Here is a 14,421-nt window from a genome sequence, read left to right on the forward strand (position 1 = left end):
GCGGGAGCCAAACCGCAGCGAAAAATCCTGGAGCTTAACGCTTGCGGCCAAACCTCGGGAGCATGCGAGCAGTGGTGGTGCTTCAACCCGGGGAAGCTCAACCTGGGAGCCGGGACACGCCGCTCCTCACCTAAAATAGGCACCTGTGGACAAAGCTGCCACGTTAAACTCTTTCCGTCGTGTTTTTTGGGGTGGAATCCCCATAGCCAGCCCTGGCCGGGGGATGGCTTGTGGCACGTGCTGGCTCAAGGCGGAAACAGCTTTATAAAAAGTCAAACGCGGCAAAAGGTCCGTTCCTAAGCTTCCCTAATCCTATTTCAGTGCTGGGGGAGGCACTGCGGGGATAACCACGGCGCTCCCGGAAACAACGGGTCCTCCCGGCCACCCTGCCTCTGCAGCCGCTCGCAGATGGGGTTTTCTAAAGCAAGCAGTAAATTGGGAGCAGCCTCTAACCTGAGCCCCAGCTCACACGCGGTGCTACCGCCCAGCACAAACATTTTGGGGACCCGGGTCTGCGAGCGGCTCCAGGCACCGCTCCCGAGACTCCTCTGGGATCTCGCCATCGCACAGCTTTCAGGACTGAACTTCCAAAACCGATGCCAATTTATTTATACAGACGTGAAACAGAAACTGAGAACCAGAGAAAGAAAAGAGACGGAAAAGAGAACCAGAACTGAACAAGCCCGCCCTGCGGTGCCAGGGTTAGGAGCTCACGCTGCACGGCCCTCGCCTTCCAGCCCAGGGCAAAACCCCTCCGGTTGCTGCAGAATTATTCGCACACGCGCCTCGAGGGTACGCGGCATCAGGGTCCGTGCCAGATAAGCTCACCTGATGCTAAAAGATTTCCTTCCTTCTCTAGTAAGCCCCAGGGAGGGATGCATTTCCCTCCCCACACATATTCTCAGCGTGCCCCTCGCTCGTCTGTGGCAATTACAGGGACGGCCTCATCGGGCACCACCAGAAGGGAGCTGGTGCAGCCCTGGGGTAAATGACGCTGCGGTGCTTGGAGGGCTTCGCAGGACCTTCAGCCGAGAATCCCGAGCAGCTCCAGGCTCCCTCCTGCCAGGTACATGAATCAGCTTTTACTGCTTTCCACAGGAGAATTTTTTTTTTTTCCCCCCTATTTCTTTATATCTTAATCCAATGGACATTCAAAGGGGAAATACCAGCAGGGCTTTTTGTTTTCATTTGGTTTAAAATCCTTTTAAAAGGTTCTTGTTCGCAACCACCCAGGTTAGGAAGGAAGGGGACAGCAAGCAGGCACACACCAAGGTTTCCTTCACAAAAGCACCCGTACTCAGTGTTTCTGATTCAATGTTTCTGTTCATCTACCATCAGCAGATGGTCCCATGGAGGTCCCACAGCACCGGGCACTGCCACCTCTGCCCCGTGCACTGTGTCCTTCCTTTAGCGGGGACGTGGAGGGGTGGGGAAACCACCGGTCTCCCATGGGACCATCCTGAGAGCAGCAGCCCACCAGTGGGGAAACGGATTTGCGTCCGGATCGGGCACAGGGAGGAGATGGAGAAGCTCAGCAGATGTATTTGCTATAGCAAAAACCAGTCCCAGCACATCAGCCATCCGAGATGCATGGACGCCGGCAATTCCAGGGCCACCAGGTCACCCTTGCGCGCGAGACGCTGGTTTGGGCAGAAGGGTTTTGCTCGCCAACGCACCAGGAGCAGCCCGGCACCATGGTCCCCACGGAACAGCCACCAGCAGCCACCTCCTCCTCCATCCACGCAGCGCCGAGCCTTCGCTTCGAGCCACGGCGGGACCACACGGAGAACAAAAGGCGAAGGGAACAAAGCACGCGGAAAAGGGCTGCGCTGGGCGAGCGACGGCGTGGCACAGGCACCGCTGTGGTTTAGTTGCGGTCAGAGAGGACGTCTGGCCCCGGCTGCTGCCTGCCACCCCCCGCTGCCAGCCCATCGTGGGCGAGCTGCCCTGCCCTGCCGAGGAGGGCAAACGAAGGCTGAGGAGGTTTCCTGCGAGGAGCCCTCGTGGGTCAGACGCTAGGAATGCCACGGAACCGGGCGTTTCTGCACCGAAAGGGATGATTATTGCACTTGCCCCACATTCGCCCGTCCCGCCCTGATGCTCGCTCCCGAGCAAGGCGGCAGAGCACCTTCAGGCCACCGCGGAGGGATGGGTGGGAGCGGGGGGGGACAGCTGGGGGACCCACCGGGCCAGAAGCGCCTTGGGGTGGCGGTGGCCCCGGCAGCCTTGCCGGCTGCAGCGTCCCGCACTGCCGTACGGTTCTGGCACCATCTCCTGGACAAAAGCTTCCCCAGAAACAAGGCCAGAAACGCAGCTGCAGGGCGAGTTGGCCAGGGGCTTCCACCGGCACCAACCTGATGCACCCCAAGATGCACGTTGTGCCCTCTCCGCGACTGTTAACGCCCAACAGTCTGCGCTCTGCACCCCGTAACTTCAAGCTGTTGTCTCCTCCCTCCCCTTTACTCCACACGCTGCCCATCCAACTGCTCAAAGGCCCCACCTGGGAGCCGGGCTGGGGACACGACGGCCATCGCACCACCGCGCTGTGCAATACCGGGGCAGGCAGGAGCACACTGCTCCCACCTGGCTTTCCCAGCTCGAGCACAGGGACCGGCAACCACCTCAAGCGAGAGGGAGTTGCTAAGCAAAAAGCCTAATTGCTTCGCATTCTTTATGTCTGGTTGTAAACTGCTTGTAATTTGATAGATGGTGCCAGGGAACGCCGCTGTCGGGAGCGCTGGTGGGTGCTGCGCAGTGGCTCCTACCGGGCTGGTACATCGGAGCCCAGACACCCAGATTGCAAGCAGATGTTTAACAGCCTTTTATCACCAATCCGAGTAACACATTTACCACCAGCCACAGCAACCTACCGCTCCCACATCCACCCCGAGAACTCCAAACCCACGTACGACTCGTTACCATAGCTCCCACCAGCCGGCATGGGAGGAGGCATGGAAAGGTGCCAGCGTAACATCCCCCCAGCTCTAGAAGTGAAATCTTTTTAACCTGCTCCTGCTTCCCCTTCGCCAGACGCCTTGCTTAACCTCAGATCCGGCCTAAATTATCTCAGCAAGTGAAACAGCAAGCCTAAACCAAGAAGCCTGGTGCATGAGGAGGAAAGAGGAGAAGGTGCTGAATCCAAGTGCCCCCACTGGGTCTTTGTTTCTTCTCAGCACAAAGTCCCCGCGAGAGACCTGGGACCGCATCCCAGCTGCTCGCAGCCGAAGGCTGCTCTCTGCATGCAGAAGGGCCGTGGTCGGTAGCCGTTTCGTTTCCGATGCGGTGCCTCGTCTCTCGGCGATGGGGAAGGAAGCTGGCCGGCGTTCCCCACGGGGCAAGGAGCAGCTCCCGCCGGCTGTACACAGCAGCGGGGTAGGCAGAGCTGCTCCAGAGCAATGTTAAACACGCTGCTGCCGTTACACAAACCTCCACAGACCCACCGAGCATCAAAGCCCTATTTTCCACGCAGGACCTTTCTTTGCTCTGCTCTGTACATATCACTTATTCTTCGTAGCAGCTATTTTTCCTAAAGACAGCCTTTTAGATTTATCTTAAGATAGCACCATCCACAGCTGTCCAGACTGTATCTGTGACAAAGATATCAGGAATTCATCTTCAACAGCTTCATTTTTACAGCTGGCGGGCTAGTGCAAATCAGCTGTGTCCCTTGAACCAGGAAATGCGCTGAGAAAGACCTCCTGCCTCACCGCCGCTCCAAAGCTTCGAGTCCCGCCTGCCGGAGCTGGATACCCCAAGCAGTACATCTCCACAGGCAGGGGTTTTGTTGGATTTTTTTTTTTTCCCCCCACGAGAAGCAACACACCTAGCGATTGCAAGAGGAAGGACGGAGAAGACAGTTCACGCGTCTAGCAAAACGCCGCGTGCCATCCTGAAAACAAGAGACAGCAAGGAAAGCAGTGTGGATATCGCCGTGCTCCTGCAGCTGGGGCGGCTGCCAAGCAGCCAGTGTGTTTATTGCTAACACTCTTATCGCGAGCATTAGCAGGAGGGGCAGATGGATGCCTCCTACTAATGGGCTCTAATACTTTATACCCTCCAGACTAATGCATGGCTTTTACAAGACTTCATTTCCCCACCGCCACCACACACGCTGAAATAAAGCTTGGATTATAGCCGATTTACAGCCCTGATGGTCGAGGCCGTGCGGCTGGAAAGCAGCGGACTCTCCCTGGAGTCGCCATCACGTCGTGATTCACAGTGCCATTGCCTTCTCCTGCCTGCCAGTTTCAGAAGAAACTTGCTTTTGTGGGACCAAACCAGCTCCGCAGCAATATTACATTTGCAAATGGCATTTTAGTGGATGCAGTCAGTAGTGACTACAAAAATAGCAGCTTATTTACTCCCCGTGTGCTTTGCTGAAAAACAAGTTCTTGAGTCCCGTGGAGAAGACACGGCTACCAGAGCAAGAACAATTCTACTCTAACACAGATAAATTGTCAACTAAACTCCAACTGCAGACCTCAGTGCTGATAGAATAAAGAAATCCCAGCAGGATTTCTACATTCCAGATGGCATCTGGATGCACTGCCAGATACATAGAAGTTTTCACTTAGCACACTATATTTCGTTAAGCTAGCTTGCTGAATAAAGAGAAATTACAGTGTTCATTTTTAAGGCAGATTTTAGAGCCAGCAGAACAGGTTAATATGAATTTTAAAAACCAATGCGGTTCATAATTGTGATGTTGGCTATGTTCAGCTTTGTTCACTGTTTTAAACAGAGCATTGCAGGAAGTTGGGATGATGTTTTTCCTTGTCTAGTCCAGCAGTTTTCTACCCACGATACTCTTACAGAAACAAACCCTGCACAATGGTGTTCTAGAGATGCCCAGGCAAGATGCAAGCACAGGGTGACACATGGCTTGTGCTGCAGGACAGGAGCAAATGGTACATAGTACCATTCCAGCCCCGAGCTCCAAGCAGCATTTTTCTTTAAGGCATAAACTAAACAACAAATAATTTGAAAGCTCTCCCCCCAAAACGTCACTCTTGAAGAGGTGTGACCAACCCAGGGCCCTTGAACTCATTCCAGAGATTCCTATGCCATGACCGTGTCACACGCAGAGCAGAGCTACCGGTGACACTCATTACCGGTATCGCTGCGCCGGGGGAAGTTCGTCAGCAGGGTTTTGGCCGAGGCCAAAATCCTCACGCCCAGCCAGGCCAGCCTCATGTCCCAGTAAGCTCCTGGGAGTTTCTGGAAAAAGCCGATTTGTGCCTGCAAACCACTCCAGGCGCCTTCACCCCGTACCTCTGAGGTACGAAGCCCGCATCTCGTTGCCGCCCTGCTCTGCGCCAGCAGCAGCGCAGCGCTTCCAGCCGCCTCCTTCCCCGCCAAAGAGCCGCCGACCCCACCAGCCCCAGCCGAGGGGCACAGCACCCCGGAGCGCAGCCAGCTCCTGCAAGGCGTTCTAGCTTCGCGCTCGTGGAAGGCTGTGCTAAAATTATGGTATTCCCTAGTCTAAAAAAAGCAGAGTGATAGGTGCAGCTTTACACAACAAAAAAAAAAATCCATCATTAAAAATAATTACACTGGATAATGCCGTGCAGGATTAAGCATCACCGGGCATTGCCACCTCTCATGTATTCTGATCTCCTTACCAAACATTTTACTCCATTAAAACACAAACAAGGGAACAAATAATTCACTGCATTTATGCTGGCTTTGGCTGGGATGGAGTTAATTTTCTTCGCGGCAGCTAGCATGGGGCTGTGTTTTGGATTTGTGCTGCAAACAGCGCTGATAACACAGGGATGTTTTCATCGCTGCCGAGCAGCGCTTACGCAGAGCCAAGGCCTTTTCTGCCCCCCACCCCAGCAGCGAGCAGGCTGGGGGCACGGGGAGCTGGCAGGGGACACGGCCGGGCCAGCGGAGCCCAGCTGACCCCAGGGGTGCCCCACACCGCACGGCGTCGTGCTCGGCACACGGAGCTGGGGGGAGGAGGAGGAAGGGGGGGACGTTCGGAGCCATGGCATTGCCCTCCCAAGTCACCGTTACGCATGATGGAGCCCGGCTTTCCTGGAGGTGGCTGGGCACCTGCCTGCCCATGGGAAGCGGGGAATGAATTCCTTGGTTTGCTTTACCTGTTAAACTGCCCTTACCTCAACCCACGAGTTTTCTCACTTCCACCCTCCCAATTCTTTCCCCCATCCCACGGGGCGGGGGCAAGCGAGCGGCGGAGCTGCCGGCTGGGGTCCGGTCACGGCAGCTTTGTAGGCCAACACGACATGGCAAAACAGAGGGAAGCATCCCGGCTCTTCTTTAATGGGAGACCAGGCGTTTGGCACCATCCAGTCACTTCTGCTCACAAGGCGACACCTCAAATTTGTTTCAGTGCAAAGCCTGAAAATACTTCAAAAAAACCTCCTGAAATACCTTCAAAACCACACAGTATTCAAATGTAAAGTTATGCTTAACCAGCAAGCAAACTAAAACCAAATCTCAGTATTTAGCTTCAATTAGGGCAACAAAACATTAACACCCCTGCTTACACCAAGCCAACGCCCAATCTGAATACAAGTAATTGCCCTTGCACGCTGTGTTTTAGTTTAAAAGCTTCATCAGGACAAGGAACCCTTACAATCATGCAGTCACAGGTTCAGAAGGAAATTCAAAGGGGAGAGTCCCCGCTTCTAAATTACCAAAACTGCCTCTGAAACACCAAATGCGATAAAAAATATTTAATATTCTCATAAAGCTAAACATACGGGCACAAATCGTGCTTTCGCACAGTTACCCGATGTCTCCCATAAGTTCTCTCAAAGAAAAACAATTTGGCATTATCTTGCAAATATCTTTATTACAATTTACAGATTAGTTCTGAATAGTTTTATTATGTACAGAAATATAACTTTAGATATAAAACCCCAACACACTCGAGACAAATCAATTAAAATCTGTATAAAGCCAATGTTGCAGGTTTTCTAACTTTCTCTAAATTATACAAAAATAAAATCTGATAATTACAGTTTTGATTTAAAGTTCAACAAGTGTTATTTTTACTCACTCAAAACACTTGCACATGTACACATCCTGTACGACCATTTCAAGATATGTTATAGGGAAAAAGGTGACAACCAAGCTTAGCTTGCTTTTAAGATGATATTTATGGTGACGAATTTAGTGTTAATCTCCTACCACCTTACACTGGACACCTCGAAAACACGAGGCTTGAGAGGGGGAACAGCTTGCCCAAGCAGATATGTTTCGGTGAGAATCAGCAGTGTTAGAACAGAGCGCTTGATACACTGCAGGTTGGAAAAAAGTAATTTCTCAAATGTTAGAAGTACTTTGGAAGTAGCAGTTTTTCATCTAGTTTACATCCAATCTGTCAATTCTGTTCGTTTCCAGCTGTAGCCTTTTCCAAGCCTCTGCAAACAGTGGATCGGCATTTGCAGGTGTTAATTCACACCGCTCTAAGGCTTCGTACAAGCACCAGTAAACCAAGTGAGTTGTCCAGAGTAACAGAAGCACCAAGTTCTCCAAGATCGAAGAAACTAGGAGAATCATTGAAAAATTACTATAGTATATTTTACCAAGTGCAATGCACAGCATTTTTACTTATCAGTCACACTTGGACCGTAAGTCAACAAATTTTCTATTGTAATTCTACATTTATCATCCTGCATGCTTTTTCATAAACTAAAAAGCAGAACACCTGCAATCAAATATGATACAGGAAAATGAACTCCTAAAAATTAAAAGTTATTTCACAGGATCTGAGGGCATGATTAGAATTACGACTTCACAACTAAAATTATCTTTTGTAGGAAAGGAGAATCCAATTTTTTTTATGCCATGAGGATGAAAAATAACATTGCTGCATTGGTTCCAAGTAGCCAGTCTATAAGGCTGCTTGAGTTTCAGCTGTATTTCAGCTGTTTACATGACAGCTCTAATGTAGTTCACAGTTAATGCTCTGAATTTCATAACTGTAAGCAGAGAAAGAGTAGTTTCAAAATTCAAAGAACATACTTCATGCAACAAGAGCAAGTATAAACTCAAAAACTCTGAAATTTTTGAGACAGAATTAAAAGTAATGGCCCAAAAGATGTCACAATAAAGCAGAAAATTCAGTAAAGCTCTGTGCTCTTCTGTAATTCTTTCCAATTAAAAACTGAAGCCATTAATGAGACGACAAATCTGAAGTGTTTCTAGGTTTCTCCCTTAAAGAAGGGAAACAATTCTAGTCAGCTCAATGAAGCAAGTAGCAAACAATTTATTCATGCAACTTCGTGCAAACAGATATGAATTCTTTGATGTTTGGTATGTATTCCATTGCATGACCTCATACCTGCTTGGATAACAGCCACACAACATCCTCCAGATCCAAACACATATCCAAATGGTGCTGCTTTTTTATTTCGACTGAAACAACAATTAAACATTTTAAGTTAGGAACATAAATAAGGAGTGTTTTCTTTCCACCGAGGACCTCAACTTTCAGACCCCAAACGTGAAATGTTATTTTGGTATCAGACGAACAAAAGTGCAGACGCATAGAGGTATTAATACTGGTTTTTGCTAAAGAACACAGCGATCTGTGGCCTTAGATTTCCGTAAGTCAAAAGATAATTCTCCTAGCATACTGGATACAAGAAATACGAAGAATCCTCCACTTCAATCCATCTTCAGAAAGCAGAATCAATTACGGCAAAGTTACTCTAAGATTAACTAAAGAACTAGGGCCTGGTTCCTTTTGTGTGGCTACCGAAATTCCAACTATCACCCAGAGCCTCGATACGTACCTTGAAGCTTTAATTATTGATCAGGACAAGGCCTTTCATTGCCCTGAAAGCAAAGAAGTTTGGTGCACAAGCAGCCAACGCCCTTTGGAACAGTACTGGGTAAAGGTATTATTTAAATAAAGACAAACCAAAGGGCTTGTAGTGCACCAGAGTTCCCCTGAATCCCCCAGTGTGCTAGACTGAAATATTAAGACATCAAAGTGTTACATAAACACTCAAACACTAGATTACATGCAAAACTGGGATCTTAAAAGGAAGGAATAAACTATCTGCTTTGCACAGTCAAGTTAACATTATTAGCTAACAAAATTTGAGACTTTTGTACAAGTTAGAGAAAATGGAGAACCACAAAAAAGAAGCACGTACCTCTAGAAACTTTAAATCAAAACTGCAATACCTAGGTTCTGAGCCCCATAAATATTTCCTTCAAAATAGGTTTTGCTTTTTCAAAGTGCAGAAATCCAACTTAATAGTCACCACTTCTCAACATACGGCAGACAAGGCATTTTTGGAATGGATTTAACCTAAAGCAGTCTGTTTCTCAAGTGTTATTTAAAAGGAATGCAATTATACCACTCTTACCCTTGATGATACTCAAAAGGTTTTGTCTGGCTATCAAAATGGGACACACGGGTATATTTGTCGGCTGAATACCAAACTGGGGAAAAAAGGGTTTAAAACCCCATTTCTCTCCCCATTCCAAAACAGCACATGCAGCTGCCACTTCTTCTTCTGAAGTTGTTCGTGAGTGCTTAGGGTCACACAACTACCAGATCTTTCAAGGTGCTAGAAGCGATCATCCCTCTTGTAGTAGGTTTCTTGGAGCCTATTAAATACTCTTTGTCTATGCTCTGTTGTGAAGCAGTATCCTATGGCTTCTTCTGTTTCTTGGATACGTTTCTGGAACCTGCATCCATCTCGTGCAAGCTCTTCCCAGGGTCCTTTACGATCCTCCTCGCTGCTTATGTAATACTCAGTAACTTTTTCAAGGAAGGTTACCTGGAAAAGACGAGTCATTTAGTAAAGCGTTAGCCAAACACTCATGCAAAAGGAGCTTAATATTTATTTGCGCATACTTTTTTTTTAAAAAAAAACAAACCCAGAAGTTACTAAATGGCTGAAATAGCAAAAAGCCTCAGCTTTGCTACCAGTTCATGCCAGGTCTCTGCACCACCTAAGCCAGAGTATCTTTCACCTCTCAGCTTTAAAAGCAACCACTTGCTGACTTCTCCCTCTACCAAAAGTAGTGCTCAAACTACTACAGAGCTTTTAAACTGCGGCCTAAGAGGCCTCTCTAGGCTGACGGTAGATCACACAACGTTCCCTGTGAAGTAACACCCCCCTGAACATCACTACTGGGTCATAACCTTACACAGACACAGTTCAAGCAGGTTACTCAGTAGGACGTGCCAGGAAACTCACTTAAGGCTAGAAATATGCTAGTGGCCAATGTCTCCGATTACTGAAGCTTACATAATAAAAAAAAGGAAGGATCATTGTTCTGTAGAGTAAGTAATCATGTGAGTCAGCTTGTACTTCAGCACCAGGAAAAGAATCACACTATCTATGCTCCATACAAGGAAGCAACACTCATCACTACGTGACTGGAACAAACCCATCTATTTAGAGCTGATATCAAATTCCAATGTATTTAGTTCATGCAACAAAATGAAATCAAAGTCACGGCACCTTAAAATACATATGAAAACTTTCAGTCTTCGCTGTTTTGAAGAACTATTAAGCTATTTTAAGAAAACAAAGAAACTTATAGGCTCAGGATCTAAACTTGACAGTATTTAGACTATTACTATACTAAGGATTTAAGTCTTTCTGTTATCGAGCAATAAGCAAAAGCCAGACTATTTAGGCTCCTACTGAATTATGTATTGCTTTTGCTTTAGCTATACGAAAGGCACAAAACTGAAGGACAAACCAACTAGCTGTCAGCATCCATCAACTCTCAGACTAGGACTGATTCTTGAAGACAAGCCACACACTGTCATTACAGACGAATCCACTGAATTTGCTGTAGGACAGCTACTCCTGGAAGGTCAGGAAAAAACATGGGGAGCTACAAAAAGCACTTGCTGCTGCATTCCTACGTTTTATTAACACAGAACCCTAGTTTCACACCCAGTTCGTGCTAACACAATGAGGAGCGTAGAGTGAGACTGCTTTTTGTGGTAGAGCCATCTTCCAACCTTCACAGAAAACATGAAGATAACAGTTACGGAAGAGATGACCTACAGGAATAATCAGCAGTTGAGGATACAGAGCCACAAGAAACTCTGTGAAAGCAACCTCCAGAAGTCACCTAATTCTAGTGTAGTGATCCCAAATTACTGCCAAGTTGTCTGTGAAAGCAGGGGGATCAGACCCCACGTCCCCACGTAGCATCACGCATTCCTAAGTTGTAAGTGAAACAAAACACTCCCAGATTTTATGACTTTACAAACATGAATATTGCTGCTGTTTGATTGCAGGATGCCAGATAGGAAATAGCCTTCAGCAGGATGAACGACTTGAAGATTTCTTGGAACGCCTCGGTCACTGCTGGGCAATCTCTGCTCTGTTTTGATGGGCCCAATTAAGTATCTGCTTTCAAGCACACGGAGTTGTTACATCAGCCTATCCCTTTGCGAGTTCCTACCTTACATCCTTTTTACATCAGTCTAAGACACCCTTGGGCACAATTACTGGATTTTGTAACATCATGCTAAATATTGCATCTAGATCACCGTTCTTTCACCACGTCAAGAGATTACACAAAGTCAAGCAACAAATTAGTCAAAAACTTACTACTGTTAAGTCTACATCCCTGACACAACAAGATTTTAGGTCACAGCAGCATGAACTTGTAGCAGGGCCTACCTTGCAGCATTTCACACAGATGCTGTCAGTTACAAGGACCTCTTACAGAAACTGTTTTGAGTATTTTCCATTTAGATTAAAATAGAATAGTTAATCCTGTGTGAACCATTAAACGCCAATTGCCCTAGCAAAAACAGATACGAAGTTATCTCCAAGTCAGGCTCTCAATTAAAAGAGTAAACAAACCTCTCCCCTGTAAGAATGCTGAAGCAAGCATTATACAACTTTCTATTTTGATAATTTGTTACACTAGTATATTACCCTGGGGCTTGGTACCGCAGGTCATGCAAATGTTTGAAGTATCAGGCAAGACATTACGCCTGAAAAGCCATCTTGTACATCTGTAGCATCATAAAACTCATGATAAGACGAATTTGTTTCTTACTATTTACCTGAATCCTAGCCCATGTATTTAGAAATTCTTTAATGCACTAACTCCTCATAAACACATTACATTCCCAGTTTGTGCTCAAAAGCCCAGTTCCAGATTGCATCCTTTTAAGAAATGACTGCTGAATTATAACAGGCTCTTAAATGGAAACAGGAGTATTACTGCACTCTCTATTGAAACTTCAGTGGCTTACTATAGCATGCGTTAACCCACAACAGAAGAGTTCTTCCTACTCCAAAAGACGTTTGTAATTCAAGTCCTTGTCACAAGTCCTAAAATGCTTACAATGCTTTAAGTCTCGATTACGCTACATGCACGCAAAGGTCCTGAAGCACTTTATCAGCATTATTCATAACAGAAACCGGTACTTTCCAGAGGAAAAACTCCTGTCACAGTTCCCATCTGTTTCTCTGGTACCAAAAACTACGTTACAACACAAATACGGAAAGAAAACTACGTCTTGAAAGGAAGAATTAACTTCAAGTCTAGAAAAGAAATTTAAAGAAATTATCTACCCTGTGCCATTGAATTACGAAATCTACTGTCACGTGTAAAGGGTGAAGCACACTCATTTCAGTCAAATATTTAGACCATAAGCTCATGGGGGCATGACCTGCCTACCACTGGGGCTGGAATCCTGGCACAAGTGACCTCACCCACTCACGTACCACTTCCCACAATGTGGGTTTGTTGGTTTTTTTTTCTTGTTTGGGTTTTTTTTAAGCATACCCAGAACACAAAAAACATAAATGCAGTATATACCTTTTTCCGCCTGGTGCTTCTGCATTTCTCACCAGAAGGAATGTCAGGCTGCACAACGTCAGTGACCCCACAGTTATGTTTTTCCAGTTGCACCTGACAGACAGTTAAGTGACTACGTTCAGAAGTGACCAAACTCTGCCTCTCTGCTCCTTTTAAACCAGGCGTCCCTTTCTTCTCTGCTGTTTGAAAGGCTGCCTTGAAATTTAAAGGATTATATGGATCATCTGAGGTACAGAAGGAGTTCCAAAGTTTCAAGTTTTCTGCCTCATCCACACTGCTACAGTCCCACTCATCCTCCTCTTCAGAACTAGGGTGAGGAGAGCCTGAAGACTCTTCTGCCCAGGAAGAATCATCTTCCTCCTCCTCCTCCTCTTCCAACATATCCTTTCCTGGATCGCTGGAAGATGTCTGAATGGTGGCTGTGAAGTTCTGAGGGTTGTAGGGATCCAAACTGTAGAAGGAATTCCAGAGATTAAGCCTTTCCCCGTCCTGGCTACCAGCATCTGAATCCGAGGGGAGCCCTTCGCTATCAAACCCATCGTCATCATCATCCCAGTCTTCCTCATCATCCGCACTCTCCTCCCCACTGGAAACTCCCCCTATGATATAGTCTATTAATTTATTCGCACAGGCAGGTCTGGCTGAAACTGGAAGGTTTTGCTCTATTTCGGAGTCCTCCTCATCCTCTTCAGTCAGGGCTTCCCCCTCAAGTGGCCCCTTCTCAGGTGAACCCCTTATCCCTTCCTGCTCCCAGGGACCACCTCCAGGTTGTCTCCCCGCATCGCTGGGCTCCTCGGGCCGCTTCAACTCCCCGGCATCGCACCGCTGCTCCCGCCGCCGCCCTACTTCTTCTTGACAAACGCTCCTGTGCTGCTGCTCCTCCTCCAGGCTGTGATAGCCGTGGTCCGGGTCTGGCACGGCCAGGCCACCGCTCGGCAAATGCCACGGCTGGAGAAAGGCCAAGCGCTTGCTGCGGAGGAACTCGGCCTCCGGCAAGCCGCCCCGGGCGGGGCAGCCTCGCCAGGCCTCCGCGGGGACCTCGGCTCGCAGCGGCTGGGGCAGATGGCTCTTGCCGGAGCACCAGGCCTGGCCCTGCTCCGGGCCCAGCACGTACAAGTCCACACGCGGTACGGGGAAGGACACCAGGCTGCTCGGCACCAGCCCGGTTCCCCAAAGGCTCGGCGGGGGCTCCGCGCCGCCCTCTCGCCCCTTCTCCAGGGGCTCCGCCAGCCACGGCAGCGTCTCCTCGGCCCAGTCCAGCGAGGCGGCCGGCTCCGACAGCAGCAGCGGCGGCGGCGGCGGTCGGGGTCCCTTGGCGGGCGGCTGCCCGGCGGCGGGGCAGAGGGCAGTGCTCAGCGCGGGGCCGGGCAGCAGTCGCTGAAGCAAAGCGGGCAGCGGGGAGAGGAGCTGCGACATCAGCCGCAGCCAAGAGAAGGGCGGGCTCGCCTGGGGCGAGGCGCCGGCGGGGGCCGCGCTGGGCCCGGCCAGCTTAGGCCAGGCCGCGGCGAAGCCCAGCCGGGCCCACCCCAGGCCGGGGCCGGCGCGTTCCCGGCCGCTCGACTCCATGAGCGGCGGCGGCGGCGGGCAGAGAAGGGTCCTCAGCGTTCCCAGCGGTGCGGTCGGGCTTGC

The 14,421-nt window shown here is 48.8% G+C and overlaps 1 protein-coding gene across 4 annotated transcripts; it reads right to left on the reverse strand.

Annotated features, from left to right (window-relative positions):
• Positions 1-6,834: 6,834 nt before the first annotated feature.
• On the reverse strand, positions 6,835-14,358 carry PPP1R15B (protein phosphatase 1 regulatory subunit 15B). Of its 4 annotated transcripts, none has more exons than XR_012831709.1 (3): positions 12,793-14,358; positions 9,351-9,767; positions 6,835-8,388 (listed from the first exon to the last, which is right to left on the reverse strand). XR_012831709.1 is itself a non-coding variant. In XM_009486848.2 (2 exons), the coding sequence occupies exons 1-2, from the start codon at positions 14,356-14,358 to the stop codon at positions 9,555-9,557; spliced, it is 1,779 nt and encodes a 592-aa protein (XP_009485123.2). In that variant the 3' UTR covers positions 6,835-9,554. The 4 variants fall into 4 exon arrangements, 1 of the variants encoding a protein (XP_009485123.2); XR_012831708.1 differs by having other exon boundaries at positions 9,135-9,767; XR_012831707.1 differs by having other exon boundaries at positions 6,835-7,517; positions 8,315-9,767.
• Between the last annotated feature and the right edge of the window lie 63 nt (positions 14,359-14,421).

The sequence above is a fragment of the Pelecanus crispus genome, chromosome 17 (genome assembly GCF_030463565.1).
Source record: "Pelecanus crispus isolate bPelCri1 chromosome 17, bPelCri1.pri, whole genome shotgun sequence".
Taxonomy (NCBI): domain Eukaryota; kingdom Metazoa; phylum Chordata; class Aves; order Pelecaniformes; family Pelecanidae; genus Pelecanus; species Pelecanus crispus.

Excerpts from the sequence above, each read along its gene's own strand:
- PPP1R15B (XM_009486848.2), bottom strand. The coding sequence starts at position 14,358 with ATGGAGTCGAGCGGCCGGGAACGCGCCGGCCCCGGCCTGGGGTGGGCC. Across the intron at positions 9,768-12,792 it reads GAAGCACCAGGCGGAAAAAG|GTAACCTTCCTTGAAAAAGT; the intron begins GTATATACTGCA and ends CGTCTTTTCCAG.